The 17,409-nt window shown below is 40.2% G+C and overlaps 1 protein-coding gene across 1 annotated transcript in view; it reads left to right on the top strand.

Moving 5' to 3' along the window:
• The window catches only part of vps37bb (VPS37B subunit of ESCRT-I b), a 33,577-nt gene extending 25,216 nt beyond the window's left edge, over positions 1-8,361 (top strand). The window contains exon 4 of the mRNA XM_060909439.1: positions 6,634-8,361. Coding sequence (XP_060765422.1) covers positions 6,634-7,050 — 417 coding nt within the window. The 3' untranslated portion in view covers positions 7,051-8,361. The remainder of the gene's footprint in view (positions 1-6,633) is intronic.
• The last annotated feature ends 9,048 nt before the right edge of the window (positions 8,362-17,409 follow it).

The raw sequence follows: 17,409 nt of genomic DNA, 5'->3' as shown, positions 1-17,409 counted from the left end.
TTGTCATTCTTCGGCAGAAAGAGAGTACATTCACCTGAAAAAACTGATACCCCTGATACCCAAGGTAATTAGTCATACTAGATTTACAACAACTACTACTACTACTACTACTACTGCCACTACTGCCACTACCACTGGTGACTACTACTACTATAGACCTACACCAAACTGAAAACAAGTTAATAAAATAAATTAATGAAATTAGAAGTAGAGATGATTAGAGACAAGCAGAATTAGACCGTCACAGCATGCAAAAAACAAACCCATTCTTGTGCTATAATTTACAAGGAGGAGATAATATACGTGATATATAGTGGCCTGTGGTTGAATTCCAAAATATTGCCACTGATTAAACAATATCTCAATATATTTGGTTGAAGCATTAATTTTTGTCATCTACATTGCTTCATATGGCTTCTAATACAAAAAAAACAGAATTGAGAAGAAAAAAAACCAGCCCCTGGGCTGCCCCAGCTGTTCATTGGGCTTGCTTCGCTCACTAGGTTCGCTTCAACTGAAGGATAATCACTGGGCTCCCCATTGTAGAAATGGGCCCCTGTTTTTTCCCAGGAGGGGCCTTGACCTGCAAAACAATCTGAGTCTCTGATATTGTCACACTGTCGCATAAAGCAGTGCTTTTAAAATTCTTTTGTATTCCCGTTCACTTAAAGGATATGGGACATGGATTTTTTTCTGGGTATAATTATGTATAAAGGACATAAGAAATGCCATCTAAATCACTGCAGGGCGTCAAAAATGTGAAAATCATCACATTATTCAACTTTTTTTATACATCAGCGTAAAACAATGATTCGTTAATTAGCTAAGTGGTCACGTGACCCGTGACGTCACAAAAACTTTTCAAGGAGCCAGCGCTTGGGTATCTAATGTAAACAGGTTACCGAAATGGACACCATCGACAGTGATATTCCCGATGTTTCACAGAGATGTGAAGTTAGACCCTATCAATTCGAACCAATAGCTGGAAATTCACATGAACATCGATCTTGTATTTACTCTGACGGGTCAGATGATTCTGAGAGTGAGAGTTCATTCAATCCCCATGAAACTGAAAGCGGTCGGCTTGATAACACTTCCTCGTAAGTTAAAAACAATTCTGCTCAAAGGCTAATGATCTGTTGAAAGAAGTATTATTTTTGTATCATACATTGAAAGTTCATCATAGATCTAGCTAAAGTCCGTTGCAAGCTAGTTTTTTTTTTTTTTTGCTGATATTTTTCGAGATTGATTGATTGAGATACAATGCTTCCAGAGTCCGAGATGAAAACATTCAAAATGGCAAAACGAGTCAGAATTATGATAATCAATAACTGATACACCCAAAATTATAATACTAATCCTTACTGCATGAGGCCCATGGTAAAACCACACTTCCAGGAGGGGCTGCCGTCTGCCTCCCAAGCCGGCCGAGAGCGCTCCTTGTCGGGCATGGCCAGGCGGGCGAATGCCCTGGTCCGTCCGCCCTGTCTAAAAAAATAATGGTACAACTCCGAGTGAAGGTATCAGTGCGCTGTCGAAGCGCGCAGAAGGTGTTAGTACGCCTGTCATTATAGTGCGGACTTTCCATAGCATAGAAAATCGCCACGTTTCAATTTGTGTAACTGAACTTTGTTTCATGTCACTGGTCATATAAACCTATGTAAACAGGAAAAACGTGGAAGAGTTTGGTCGCATCTAACTACAGCCCCAAAAAATACCGTTGGCCATACTGAGCCTAGCTACATTGCTAACAGGAGTAACAGCACGTCTGACTGACTGGGAGGTCGCAATACACCATGATGTTCAATGTACGTTAAACACTCTAAAAACGAAACAATTTTCTTGTCATCCAAGACACAAAAACTATTTTGTCGCATTCGTCTTCATCACGATTCACACTTCTCCATATTCATCTACCCGCTTGTGCTGTACCCGAAAGTTTTTGTGACGTATGATCACGTGACAGCGGTTCTTCCGGTTGTAAAATATGCATATCGGAGCTCGAGCAGAAATGCCATATAATCATCACGAATATAACGATTTTGCTGAATTTAATAGATGATTTTGTATTTGTTGATGCAATTATTTCATATTTTTAATGGAAAGAAACTGATATAGCGTGCTTTTATGTTTCATGTCCCATGTCCTTTAAGTTCCACTTCAGGGCGCAGCCATATTGCCATTTTGTGGACGGTGTCTAATGACATAGAATCATTGATGGGTTTCCTGTATCTTGATTGGCTCACTGCTCTTGACACGGCAAGGTAGCTGTATGTCCAAAATGTTGAAAAATAGTGGCGTGCGAAGCTTATGCTTGCAAAAATAAACATGATCGTAAGGGAAAGCATTTTTTCTGCATTCCATTGCTGACAACCGAGCAATGTAAACAACTTGCTAAACAGTGTCTACACCAGCGTTTCTCAACCTTTTTTCAGTCACGGCACCCTTCAGAAGTATGGAAATTCTCAAGGCACCCCCATATAAAATATACGCAGTCATGTTGACCATACGCTGACCCCGGCAGTGACGACGTGACATGGGAAAGGGGGCCGTGAGACAAATTTTGATGATGCATGAGGTGGCGATGATCTGCATTAGTGTAACTATCATTTTTTGGCATTTTAATTCATTCTATTTATTTCAGTGTTAGAATATATAATTTTTTGACGGCACCCCGGTTGAGAGAGGCTGGTCTACACAACCTGGAAACAGGTCACACCATCTACAAACCATGCAAGCTGATTAACTAGAATAATCTAGACATTCAAAGCAAAAATGTGTTGGTAAATAATCCCATGTTTTTTGGTGTGTGGGGGGGTATTTATTTTATTTATTTCTCTTTTAAGGAAGTGAAAAGCAAGCTCAGGATTAAAAAAAAAATCTATCTTATAGTGCTGTCAAAAATGTCGCGTTATTAACGCGTTAACTTGACTCAATTTTAACGGCGATCATTTTTTTTTTTATCGCGAGGTTAACGCTCCGTGACGATGCCACGCCCCGCACAGCCAGAGTCCTCTGCCCTCCCCCGAAGAGCCACGGTGCTCCGATCGTTTTCCCATCGGCGGCTCCAGCCCCACTTTGCAGTGGCTGTGACAAGACGTGTTATGCTGTGCAATTTAAAAAAAAAAAACATAGTTCGAACACTGGTTGTACCAATGCCGATATTTTCGGGGGGTCCCTTTTTTTTTCCCTTGGGGGGGTGCTTGCGCTTGTCTCAGAGCGCGGATCTCCGATGGCGCGCTCACTTCGGATATGCAAATGCTTCCTGTTACACACGATTGCTATGTCAATAAACATCATTTTGCCAGTATTTTAGAGACCCCCCCCAACATTTCCCAAATCATGTTTTCAAGGGATCTCATGTCTGTTTCAGGGGATCTCAGATCCCCCGAGTACCCCCGTAGTTCGAACGGTGAGCAAGCCCATTCACTTTTTTATGCTGATAAGAGAATTACAATGGTTTTTCATGTGACAAAAATGTGCGATTAAATTGCGATTAATCGCGAGTTAACTATGACAGTCGCGACATTAATCACGATTAAATATTTTAATCGCTTGACAGCACTAATATCTTATGTAAATAAAGATACAAAATTCGTTGCCCAGTGCTCTACGCTTTGCTCCGCTATAAATTCACACTCTGCTTCAAGCTGTCACTAGCTTATATTTAGACCATATAAACTATTGTGGCACGTTGCATGTCTATACCAGTATTCACACGTGTAAAATGGGCTTTAGAGCTAGTATGGACACACATTTATACATAAACGTGCGCACACACTGTCTAAAGTCCTTCCCGCACCATATGGCGCATCAGGCGGCGCCGATCTCTGCGCACACGCCGAGTTTCTATATATAATAGGCTGCTTACTGATTTGTGAGTTCTCCATCTGGTGCTGCTCCTCACACATGTCTGGTTATCATGGCCTGTATGTAGGACATTTCCAATGCAGGCTTGTGTGCAACATGTGTTTTCAAACCAGGTTTATCCCTGAAACAATTTCATGACCATGCCTGTCTTATTGCGTAAAAGTTTTTGTGCTCTTTACAACAAACACATTCAGTGTCAGTTTTCCACTTGGCACGCTTTCCACATCAGCACCAGACAGCTACCGAATCCTCTGACCTGCCTTCCCAACTTTGCACTTGCAAAGCACCGCCGATTTCATCATTAGAATCATCTGATGATTCGCTGCTGAAATCGTTTACCAGATGCGAATAGTCCTTTTTCCGAGGTTCATACAGATATCCGGTTTCTCCGCTGTCCATACTGACTCGAAGACGACTCTCTTTTGTCTGACTAAATCCAAGCTAACAAGAACGTTTACATCGGCTACGCTTAACTTCTAGTAACTGGCCATCAACAACTTCACGGGTGCCATATTGGTTGCCTGTAGGGCTGCACGATATCAGAAAAATATGCGATATTCGATAACATGACTGAATATCTCGATATCGATATGTATCACGATAATTAAATATATAATGTTTTTCTTACCTCTACTCGCCGTTCTGCCCTGTATCTAGCATTTAAAAAAAACGCCCAATGCATCGCTTCCATTCCAACATTATTTTTTATTGGAAAAACATGGCTACACCTGCAATGGTGTCCATCAATCATCTTTAAATCTCTTAATTTTTGTGAGCGCAGCAGAAAATGTCTTAAGTTGAAGTAAACAAAAAACTGAAAACTACATTACATTGACATAAAGCATTCAAAATGGCAATTTCAGCGGCTCCCGGGAGATGAAGGTGAGCGACACAGATTCACCATAAACTCAAACACAATCTGTTAATAACACATGCGGGTGAGAGAGCAGTGGTGTGTGTGTGTGAGTGAGCGAGCGGTAGTGTGTGTGTGTGTGTGTGTGTGTGTGTGAGAGAGCGCGGTTTTATGTTTTTATGCTGCTGTACATCAGTGTTTGTCCCAGTGAGCCGCCCCACCACTGTTTTACATGTCTTGCAAAGTACCTGAGTTTGCAGTACATCACCCCTCCTGAATCCAAAGTACTTCCAAATAGCAGACGTGCATTTTTTTTGGAAACCAGTTCCTCCTCACACAAGTTTGTCTCACCACACTTGCTACTGCTTCCGCCATCACCACGAGGCTTTTACTTGTTTTGCAATAGGGGGCGGAGTTATCCCGCGGCGCTTGTTGACATTCAAATGTGATTGGACGGCACAGAAAAATGTGCCTTTTATTGAAATTTAAGTAATTTTTGCGGTATGTGTATCGCAAACTATGATATCGCGATATCTACTTTTTCGATATATTGTGCAGCCCTAGTTGCCTGTGTGCAAAAAAACTTGATGTGCTTTTGGAATTTTAAGCACTTAAAGCTACTTAGGATAACGAAATAGGTGGCTGCACTTGTGTGCATTATTATGATTAGGGTTTGTACTGCTGATCATGATTAAATGCTGTACTGGTACCCTTTAAAGGAGAACTGAAGTCATTTTTAAACTTGCTTTATTTCTTAATTAACGTGTTTATTCAATTACGTTTTCAGTTTTAGTAACCTTATATCATGACTCCTGTTGGCAGCTAATTGCAATTAAATACTATCAGCCTATTCGGTTTTTAGCCATGTTGAATTTAGTCTGTTTGGTCTACGGCAGGCATCACTTATCCATGCGATCTCCACAAAACTTGTGCGAGACTTCAAAACGTGAAGTGTCAGCCAGGTGTCAGTGCCGCCATTTTGAAAACTGTTTGCCAAACGAAGTATTGCACAAAAATGAGTTTAAATGACGATTACTGCCCATTTCCCCCCCCAAACTTTCCTGATTGCTATCAAAACAAAACTTCTGGCTTGATTACATCAGCATTCGAAAGAGGGCACACACGTCTTTTGACAACATTGGCAGATGTTGGTCGCTTTGATTTCCACTGTACGTTTTACGATGTCTCATACAGTTCTCAGCAAATCTCGTTTACGGCCATTGCTTTGACATACGGACTGATATATTACATAGCATATTTCAAACCCTCATAACTTGCTATAGCAGTGACAAAATAGCGATCAAAAATGCATTCCTATATTTTAATAAAAATGAGAAATAGAATTTTGATGATTTAAAAAAAAAAAGTGCCTTCAGTTCTTTAATGTGCAAAAATGGAATAATGGTTTATAGCCATGGTTTTATCTTATCCTGCAATGTGACCTCTGATTAATTGTGTATAGAATAAAGAAAAATAAAGATTGGAGGTATTTAGCAGTGTCGGTTCATCAGGTGACTGTGCATAGCTAGTACTGTTAGCCTGCTTTGCTAATCTTTAAACAAGTATGAAGCCTGACATATAAGCTAAATGAAACGATTTTTACACTGATTGCATTATTTACTTTATATTTTACTAGTTAGCTTTAGATACTACAACAGTATATACAATATAGGTACTAGCATTTCTCATTGGAATTTAAAAAAAAAAAAGTGCACAAGCGACACGAGTGATTTTGTCGTTTGCTACTGTGAATGTAGGATGAGGAATGATATGTAAGCTTCTGGACCCATTAATAGGTGGTGAGAGTTGTGTGGTTAATCCAAAGGAAATAGCTTCCCTGTATTCCTGTCTATTTTTTACTGCTATACAAGGAGGTTATTACACTCTAAATTGCCTCATTGTCATTTTAGAACATGGCCGACTGCTTCCTCGATGGCAATTTGTCTCTGGACAGCTTCATCGAAACCTATCGGAGCAAGAGAAAGCTGGCTCATTTGCGGCGGGTGAAGATCGATAAGTTGCAGGAGATGGTGCTTAAATGTTTCCAGGTGCCACAGGCATCGGTTGAGCATGTTCAGTCTCAGACGACCACCTCAACTGTGCCCTTCAATAGCCAGGTTAACGGCTCCCCAGTTCCTATGAGGGCAACGCCTTCAATCCAGCTGACAGGGCAGCAGGCTGCTTTACCCTATCCAGCAACTCCTTACCCTCCTGTCCAAATGCCCAACATGGTGCCATCCTACACAGATCCAATAGCGCAGTCGTACACACCAGCATTTCCTCCGAGACCTGGTCTTCCCCCGAGGACTGGCTTCATCATTCAGTGAAATACTCCAAGTATTTTTAAATGTAAATGAATAACCCTGGGCATTTTTCCCTGTTGCTAGAAATGAAGCTTGTATGTAAGCACTTTGGTCTTGTACAGGTTTATCCTCAAGTGTTGATGGATTATTATAAACTGTTCTTTTTTTATTATTATTAATTAGTTTTATCTGCAGTCAGTATGTCGTTTTTCAGCGGGAAATGACTTTTAATTTTGTTAAACGTATCCATAAAATGGTGCAGTCTAATATCCAACAAACTAGAAATCTTACTCTGTCAAGAAAATAATCCTTTACAACTCGCACGGACATTAAAACTATCGAATGATCGCACTAAATCTGCAAGAAATGCTATTTTATCATGTCCAAGTTTTACATATCACTGAGAGACTGTGGCTATTTTAAGATCTTAAGAAGCGCTAAAAATTACTTATCTGCATTTCTAATATGTTTTATTTGCAGTGCTTTGGGGGAAATTATGTAATGAAGGGATATGATATGCATTTGTTTTTTAAAAAAAAAAAACCTGCCATATTTCAACTAGAATTTTGGATTCGACTGATCAGCAACCAAAGACACTTTCCCTTTCCCTCTGAAGCGGAAGATTTTTTTTTTTATTTAGTTTTGTGGTATTCTGATTTAAACATGCTGAAAACAAAACACATTTTTGCACATGTGCAGTTAGTCATTTCCATTCTGATCTGCCTTAAGGCTGTAATGTTACAGTTAAAGGTAGCATACAATACCGCATGAAACTATGAACACATCTGAGTCAAATGCTGAAGAGTTACAGGACTTGCAACGTTGTGACATTTGTACTATGCAGCTCTTTCGAAACTTTCCCACTGTTATTCCATCCAACAGTGGACGTCTAGGTGTCTGTACAAAGTCATGGCAAAGTTGTACAGCATTAATATGTTCTAGATATAGGCAGGTCTTTGAATCTGTATTGACACAAAATACTGTGTGATTTTTCTGATCAGTTTTGTCTATGATTAAATTATTGATAATGAGCAAAATTTGCTGTGTTCAAATGAACAGCCATAACTCAAGTGTGCCTTGAAGAAAAGCTTAGTTTATTTTTTGTCTCCCATTGATATTCAAACCATGAGGTAGTCTGTCTCTCTCTCTCTCCCTCCCCCGTGGTGTTTGTCACCTACAGAAGGTATTATTATTGTTATTGTATAACGTAATGCACAGTACAACTCTATGGTACACTACATTAGAACACTTAAGTATAGTATGTTTTGTTTTCTTTAGTGGTTTGAAAGTATGTGACTTTTATAAAAATGCAAAATTAAAAAAAAGTCAAGTCTATTGACGTCTCAACAGTTTTTGAGTTACATTTGCCAGAATCTGAGGCGGCACGGTGGTGTAGTGGTTAGCGCTGTCACCTCACAGCAAGAAGGTCCTGGGTTCGGGCCCCGGGGCCGGCGAGGGCCTTTCTGTGTGGAGTTTGCATGTTCTCCCCATGTCCGCGTGGGTTTCCTCCTGGTGCTCCGGTTTCCCCCACAGTCCAAAGACATGCAGGTTAGGTTAACTGGTGACTCTAAAATTGACCGTAGGTGTGAATGTGAGTGTGAATGGTTGTCTGTGTCTATGTGTCAGCCCTGTGATGACCTGGCGACTTGTCCAGGGTGTACCCCGCCTTTCGCCCGTAGTCAGCTGGGATAGGCTCCAGCTTGCCTGCGACCCTGTAGAAGGATAAAGCGGCTAGAGATAATGAATGAATGAATGATTTGCCAGAATCTGCACCACTGTTGCCCTCTGGTGGAAAAAAAATACAAACAAAATTCCACTTAATTATTATTATTTTTAAGAAGCATTTTTGTGTTATTTCTTAAACGTCTCTTGATTTCCAAACAGCAGTGAAGAAATCAAATTATCTGGCAATTGGGGGCGTCATGGCTCAGGTGGATAAGGCGCCATACCATAAATCCGGGGACCCGGGTTCGATTCCGACCCGAGGTCATTTCCCGATCCCTCCCGTCTCCTGCTCATTTCCTGTCTCTACACTGTCCTATCCAATAAAGCCCAAAAAGAACTTAAAAAAAATTATCTGGCAATAAAAGAAGAAAAATCTCATCTGTGGCAGTCACGAAGCTGTAAAAAGCCTGTCGAATCATTTCATTTGATCTGAATGAAAGGACTGGATGGCCAGCCGGCCTGCCTGCCTGCTTGTGTACGTTCTGTCTGTGCACACCTTGCACATGACTGGAGTCTTCCACAAGGCAGGCATGTTGCTAAAGCTAACGAGCTAGTCGACAGCTGTGAGCACGAACAGCTGCTATGTTCCTTGTTTACATTCATTATGATGGGTGTTTTCTCATGTGAATGAGTTTTGTATGATTTTTCATGTGGTTTGGAGGGAGTGGGTGGGATAATTTCAGTTGGATACTTTCTAAATCTAGCATACCCTTGCTGGTTTCTCCAAAATTACCTACCCTGCCTTTAAGTAAATCTTTCACCAAAATGACATTTGCACTGATTAACTGATTTTATGTAGCCAGACGCCACAAACCAAGATAATTTGCAAAAGAAATCTTTTTAATCCAGTTTAGAAAAGAACAACTGTTTTTAAATCATTATTAGGAGTCTGAATATTATCAATATTTTATTATCTATTATTATTTGAAAAGAACAATTTATTTAAAGGTGCTGACTGCAATGTTGAATTCTGGGCAAAATGTTCTATGTATATAGCTGTTGGTGTTTCGAGATGTTTCGCTGCTGCACACACTGTGCACCCTGTGTGTCACTGTTTTGCTGAGATAAAACGCATCCCACGTTTTATGATTCTGAAAACTGCTGAGGCAAGCGAACAGCAATATCACATGACCACTGTGGGGCATTTGACCTACTTTTAACCAAAACGAGTCGGTGTGGGCAAACATGGCAGACTCTGCTATCCTGTGAGCTAAAAGCCAATGGAAAAGAAAAGGAAAGCCTGCCCAGTGAGTCCAACTGCAAGATAGAGCAAGGTTAGATGAGGTCATTTTTCTGGATAGATAACCAAATCATCCTAGCTAGTGCTTAGCTAGCTTAGCATTAGAATACATGGGCTCGACTCCATGGTAGCGAGTATGGAGTCATAAGGGCCTTTCACATGATATCATTGTAACTGCGGATTTGTTTATCCAGCCAAACTTTGTGTTTAACAATGACTAGCACAAGTGTACACGAGTGATTGTAAGCCAAATTCATTAAATATCTACAGATAAACTTGTAGAAATTATATCTAAAAAACAATGCCAGAGACCTGTAGTGCTTTTGGATGTAATAACAGATGTAGAGATAAGCCTGGTTTAACTTTTCACTGCTTCCCGGCGAACCCAGGAAGACAAGAAAAATGGTGAACTGCAGTTAAATGGGAACACTGGGTGCCAACAAAACATTCCCATTTGTGGTGAACACTTACTTTATATCTGGTAAGTGTGAAGGCACTGTACAACGTTAAAAGGTACATCTGGATGTGGGCTTTGGATGCGATATATTTTATTAGACCTAATGCTTGGCTAGACTAGCAGCATGTTTATGTACTGATAATGTAGCTTATGCTAAACACCATAAAATATGCTAGATCTAGGCCCTGGCTTGTTTATTATTATTATTAGAAGTCCATGTTTGAGCTTACCTTTGTCATAATAAGGTATTTTTCTTTATCAGGAATTTCCCATAACATTCCAGCAGGCACAAAACCTGCCTCAAAATATTGGTAAGCATCTGTACTTTTGTAAGCCTTGAGCATCTCTCCAGTGTATTTAGAAGTCCCAAATACTAAATATCACAGGACATCAAATCCGGTAGCCAGTTTGCCATATGCTTTTCAAGTGCAATAAATATATTTGTGGGCAAATTAAGAAGAAGACAACTTTATTTTTGTCACGTGTACACTAACACACAGCAAAATTCCTCCTCTGCATTGAAACCATCTGAAGCTGTGAACCTGTGCACACGGACACAAAGACAGAGAGCAAGAGAGAGTGGGCAGAATAAATAAATACATTTGTGGGTAAATTATATGGCTCTGTGATGCCTGCATGTTTCATCTTTTAGATGTACCGCGATCTGCTGGTCTCATCAAAAGTTTTAATCGGCAAGATGTTTTCTGCATGTCGCCATCTTGGTGTGATGCAGTTCCATGGTTATGCTAATTAGTTAAAGCTCCTTGCATTTGGCTATATCTGTAGGGCCATACTCCTACTGGTTACCTCAAGAGGTAGGAAAATGGTCCCAAAACAGAGAAAAGCGACCCTCAGCACATCAAAATTATCACATCTCGTCCGCATGATCTTGTTCTTGTGAGACACAGGAAAATGCCACGCACAATAAAATAAATATTTATTTATTTATTTATTTCAGATGACTTTGCAGTCAGCACCTTTTTAAGATTCAAATTAAGAAGCACACTAAAATCATAATCAGAACAAATTAATTAACAAATGCAAATTTACTCCTCTCCTTCTTCTCCCTCCCCTTCAACTGAGTCAGTAGTGATCTCATAGTCTTTCTCCAGAGCTGCCAGGACATCACACACCTCTAAAAACTCTCCCTCCTCTATTTCGTCTCCCACATACCAGTGCACAAATGATCTCTTTGTGTACATCAGTGGGTAATTCCACCCCAAATCACCAGATTTAAAAAAATGCTCGCCACTGACCATCTCAGATTTGCTTCATACTTTCTGGAAATATTGTCAGTGTGCCCAATAAATAGTGTACAAAATTTTAGGCTTGTACCTTCATTAGTTTCTGAGATATAGGGGCTTTAAAAAAGGGGCGTGGCCCCAATTTCACGAAACATGCTACAGAAAACGGACCTAACTTCCATAAGTCATTACTTTTAAACTATTCATGCAAGATATATGAAATTTTCAAGGATTGTTCTTCAATGCCAGACGCCTTTAAATACTAAAATAGAAAGTTCACAGTTCAATATTTGCCAAGTTATGGCTTGCTGAAAATCATTAAAAAAATTTGCTTTGGAGCAACTTTGACACCCCATATCTCCACATTAAAGCACACCAGATCTTTCAAATTTTCTTATTTATTACTCATGTTATAGTACTCTTTAGGTAACTAGGTATGTGTTCAAAAGAAATCAAACTTTCTGATTTATTAGGCGTTAAAAATAATTTAAAAAAAAACATTTTGCACCTATAATTCAAATGCATATTACAAATGTATGACAAGGTCTACCATATAAACAATTATACCACTGGAAAGAGCTTGTTTTGATTAGTAAATGCACAAAATATGAAGTTGGTATCCTAAACCAAACTATAAATATTTAAGGTATCAAGTGCGGCATGTTTTACGATAGACGGAAATGCTGTTTTAAGACATAATACAATTACAAACCTACAGTGTAGGAAAAAATAACCTTAAAAATACCTTATTTGAAGAGCTTAAACAGTGTATGTATTTGCTTTTTCACATCAGATAGAAGTTTATACTGCCTGCCAGTTGATGTAAGTGGGACATCAATGATTTTCATGACATGCACCAGAGGGACCCAACAGTTATCCTCTCTCCTGAGCCAGCTGTAAGTCTGAGAGGGACCATGAGGATGCATAAATGTTAGTTGTACATCTTGTTCCTCCTCTGATAATGCACGAATGTTGCCTATCCACCACTGTCTGTCATATAAACATACAACATATTTACCAGGGATTGTATCTGCCAGAGAGACTGCTGATTTAACAGGGGTTTTATGCATTACTTGTGGCCGATTCCCACTCATATCCACAATGAAGCTAGGACCACCTGACACCCTGCTGACCTGCAGCTGGTTGGACATGACTGGAACGAATGAGTGGTTGTCTCTTGTTCCAGGAATAGTAGCTGACCTTGAAAATCTTGTCTCCAATGCTTTTCCACTCTCCATAACTTTCCCTGTACCAACCCAGATGAAATGGATGTTCTTAATATGTTTTTCTGCCCACAAAAAAAGATCAGATGGGGTTAGTATGTGATCACTCGTGACTTCCTGTAAGCTAGCTCGAGCTGCTGAGCGCTTTACAGTGCCTCCAATACCATCACAGGGTGATTTACCATGAGAAGTGGCAAAGAAATGCCATTCTGCCAAAAGTCCAAAATCGTCTGCATGCTTTATTAGATTTGTGAAATTTTTATAGTTTTTGTATTGGGCTGCTGATCCGTCACTGAAGTACAGTGGTGCTTGAAAGTTTGTGAACCCTTTAGAATGTTCTATATTTCTGCATAAATATGACCTAAAGCATCATCAGATTTTCACACAAGTCCTAAAAGTAGAGAAAGAGAACCAAGTTAAAGAAATGAGACAAAAATATTATACTTGGTCATTTATTTATTGAGGAAAATGATCCAATATTACATATGTGTGAGTGGCAAAAGTATGTGAACCTTTGCTTTCAGTATCTGGTGTGACCCCCTTGTGCAGCAATAACTGCAACTAAACGTTTCCAGTAACTGTTGCTCAGTCCTGCACACCGGCTTGGAGGAATTTTAGCCCATTCCTCCATACAGAACAGCTTCAACTCTGGGATGTTGGTGGGTTTCCTCACATGAACTGCTCGCTTCAGGTCCTTCCACAACATTTCTATTGGATTAAGGCCAGGACTTTGAGTTGGCCATTCCAAAACATTAACTTTCTTCTTCTTTAACTATTCTTTGGTAGAATGACTTGTGTGCTTAGGGTCGTTGTTTTGCTGCATGACCCACCTTCTCTTGAGATTCAGTTCATGGACAGATGTCCTGACATTTTCCTTTAGAATTCGCTGGTATAATTCAGAATTCATTGTTCCATCAATGATGGCAAGCCATCCTGGCCCAGATGCAGCAAAACAGGCCCAAACCATGATGCTATCACCACCATGTTTCACAGATGGGATAAGGTTCTTATGCTGGAATGCAGTGTTTTCCTTTCTCCAAACATAACGCTTCTCATTTAAACCAAAAAGTTCTATTTTGGTCTTATCCGTCCACAAAACATTTTTCCAATAGCCTTCTGGCTTTTCCACGTGATCTTTAGCAAACTGCAGATGAGCAGCAATGTTCTTTTTGGAGAGCAGTGGCTTTCTCCTTGCAACCCTGCCATGCACACCATTGTTGTTCAGTGTTCTCCTGATGGTGGACTCATGAACATTAACATTAGCCAATGTAAGAGAGGTCTTCAGTTCCTTAGAAGTTACCCTGGGGTCCTTTGTGACCTCGCCGACTATTACATGCCTTGCTCTTGGAGTGATCTTTGTTGGTCGACCACTCCTGGGGAGGGTAACAATCTATGTTCCCTCTAAGCTGCACGCGTGCGCGGCCGTGCAGACCTCTCGGGCCTGCCGCGCACCAGATTTTTCAGACAGTGCAGTTTTTTATTAGACTAATTTTAAAAATTGTAAAAAACGAATGTCCATCTCATCCGCGAATTTAGTGGAGCAGTCTCATACTCAATTTCCATTTATTAGGCTGTATACAATGCAGCCAATTACACGCAAGCATTCTATACCATGTCTCGCGCTCTGCTCAATCTGAATCAGTTAATGACAACAATGGCCAAAAGAAAGACAGGAGTGCTATCTTTACAACAACCCCCAAAGAAAAAAGTTAGCCCTGAGTTTAAACAAGAGTGGCTAGAAGAAATAGTTCAAACAAATACAAGTGACGGTAGAGGTAAGACTGTGAAACTGTCAGATATATTCACGTATGAAGAAGCTCGTGGAGTCGTCTGTAAAATCTGCATGGAGGCTAAAGCAAAAGGAGACTTCTCAACTGGTAAAACATGGACAGAGTGGAAACTCGACTATTTGAAGCGTCATTTGACACAAAAGGTTCACACAGATGCCATGTCGCTTCTGTACAGTCGTAAGCATGCAACATCCATCAGCCAGCTACTTAACGAGTCTGATGAAGCGTGACAGGAAAGACTTAACAAAGCCAGGGCAAACCCTGAACAAATCAAAATGCTAATTGACAATGTGCTTCTTGCCATAAAAATAAATGCATCGATGTTGTCAGTCCAAGACATCCATGATCATATGGCAAAATACTTAGACATACCCGACAGCTGGAGAAGCAAGAATTGCGCATTTGAGTTTGTTGAATCAATCAATGCTGCTGTTCAGAGTGAAATTATGAACCGTGTACGGGACGCCCGTTTTCACACATTAATTGCCGATGAAAGCACTGACATCACAGTGCATAAGATGCTTGTGCTGTACATAAAGTTTCATGAGCAAAATGAGGTGCATCACAAAACTGTCTTTGCTGGTATTATTCAGCTTTCAGGATGCAGCGTTCAGAACATTGTGGATGCCATTGTAAAGTTCTATGCAGACCACGCGCTAGACTTAAATAAAATGGTCATGTTAACCTCAGATGGTGCCTCTGTTATGTTAGGCAAACAGAGGAGTCACTGCTTTACTGAAAAGGCAGATACCACACCTCACTGAACAACACTGTGTGGCCCATAGGGAGGATTTGGGAATTGATGACGCTTGTGATGATGTGCCTTTAATGAAGGAGGTTGAAACACTGCTCAGGACCGTATACTCAATGTTTAGCAGGTCATCAGTGAAGAAAGCTAAGTTCACGGAGTTGGCTGACGTTTTAGAGGTGGAGTCGCTGTCTTTCAGGCCTTTGAATGAAGTGCGCTGGCTTTCCAGATATCAAGCTGTCTGTGCTCTTTTGAGAAATTACTCTGTATTGACAGAATACTGCACAAAAGAGGCCGCCAATGATCCAATTGCAAAATACTGTCATCGAAAACTGACCAATTCCAAATACAGAGTTGCGCTCACTGTGCTTGGAGATGTTTTGGAAGAATTAGCTCAGCTCTGTGTCAGTTTACAGCATAGCGACCTCACGGTCATGGATGGGCATTGTCTCGCCAGAGCCAGAATTCAAAAACTACGCACTCAGTACGTAGGAGAACGCGTTCGTTGGAGCAGACATGTGAGTGAACTGCTGGAGAGCGAGAATGCGGTAAATACAACGGACGTTATTCTTTTTGTCCGCAAAGTCTGTGAGCATTTAGATGCTCGCTTTCCTGAAGATGAGCTCAAAGAGTGGGCTGCATTTGACCTCAACACACTGGATTCAACGTTTGGCTTTGATTGGGAGCAATACAGACGTTTGCTGAGACTATAACCTGGTCGATGAGAAGTGAGAGGTTTCCAGATCTGATACACCTAATTGACATATGTGGCACATTCCAAGCATCTAGTGCATACTATGAACGTGGTTTCAGTCTCATGAATCGCATGAAGACAAAATCACGGAACTGACTTGAGGTCAAACACCTGGACCAACTGATGAGAATCAAGTCAAGACAAGCAGAGGGTCCCATAAATCTCTATAAGGTCTATAACCACTGGAAAGGGGCCAAAGACAGACGAGAGAAGATTTAAGGTAGAATAATTTATATTCATTATTTTTCATATTACACTGGACAGTAACCAAATGTAGCCTGTTATCTTGCTTGCATTACTGCATCACTGTATGATGATTAAAAACTGTAATTTAGAAAAAAAGCTTGAAAATGTTGTTGGTATAAGATTTTGAGCAATAGTAAGTGGATGTTACTCTTTTGGTTTGTGTTTTTCAGATACTCCCCTTACAGAGAGGTCTCCATGCAAATTGGAGGATGAGTTACATCCAGGCCCTTCTTTAACTCATGGACAGTTTAACACAAGTTTAACACAATCACTAGTTCTAAGTTCTACTGTATAGACCTACCTACATTCTTTAAAATGACTGAAGTGAACACAATCACAAAGAAATGTTCTAAATGCCTACCAAAGTTCTTAAATCATAGATGGACATTAACATATTTCAGGTCTACCCAAGTTCTTAAAGCCCAGACTGTTAAAATCTCATGGAAGTGAACACAATCACAGTTCTATACCTGTTGTTAAACACTTGAATACTGAACAGAAGTTAATAAATAAGATTAAAGACATATTGCTGCGATTATAATCTATTATGCATTATTATCCCGATCGCATACTTTACAGTTGTGTATATCTGCTCACAGTGCTGAAGCATGCCGCTCAGACACATTTCAATTTGCTCAGTGCTGAAAAAAATTAGAGGGAACATTGGTAACAATGGTCTTGAATTTCCTCCATTTGTACACAATCTGTCTGACTGTGGATTGGTGGAGTCCAAACTCTTTAGAGATGGTTTTGTAACCTTTTCCAACCTGATGAGCATCAACAACGCTTTTTCTGAGGTCCTCAGAAATCTCCTTTGTTCGTGCCATGATACACTTCCACAAACATGTGCTGTGAAGATCAGACTTTGATAGATCCCTGTTCTTTAAACAAAACAGGGTGCCCACTCACACCTGATTGTCATCCCATTGATTGAAAACACCTGACTCTAATTTCAC

Source organism: Neoarius graeffei, chromosome 25, assembly GCF_027579695.1.
Source record: "Neoarius graeffei isolate fNeoGra1 chromosome 25, fNeoGra1.pri, whole genome shotgun sequence".
Taxonomy (NCBI): domain Eukaryota; kingdom Metazoa; phylum Chordata; class Actinopteri; order Siluriformes; family Ariidae; genus Neoarius; species Neoarius graeffei.
This window is presented reverse-complemented; position numbering and strand designations above follow the sequence as displayed.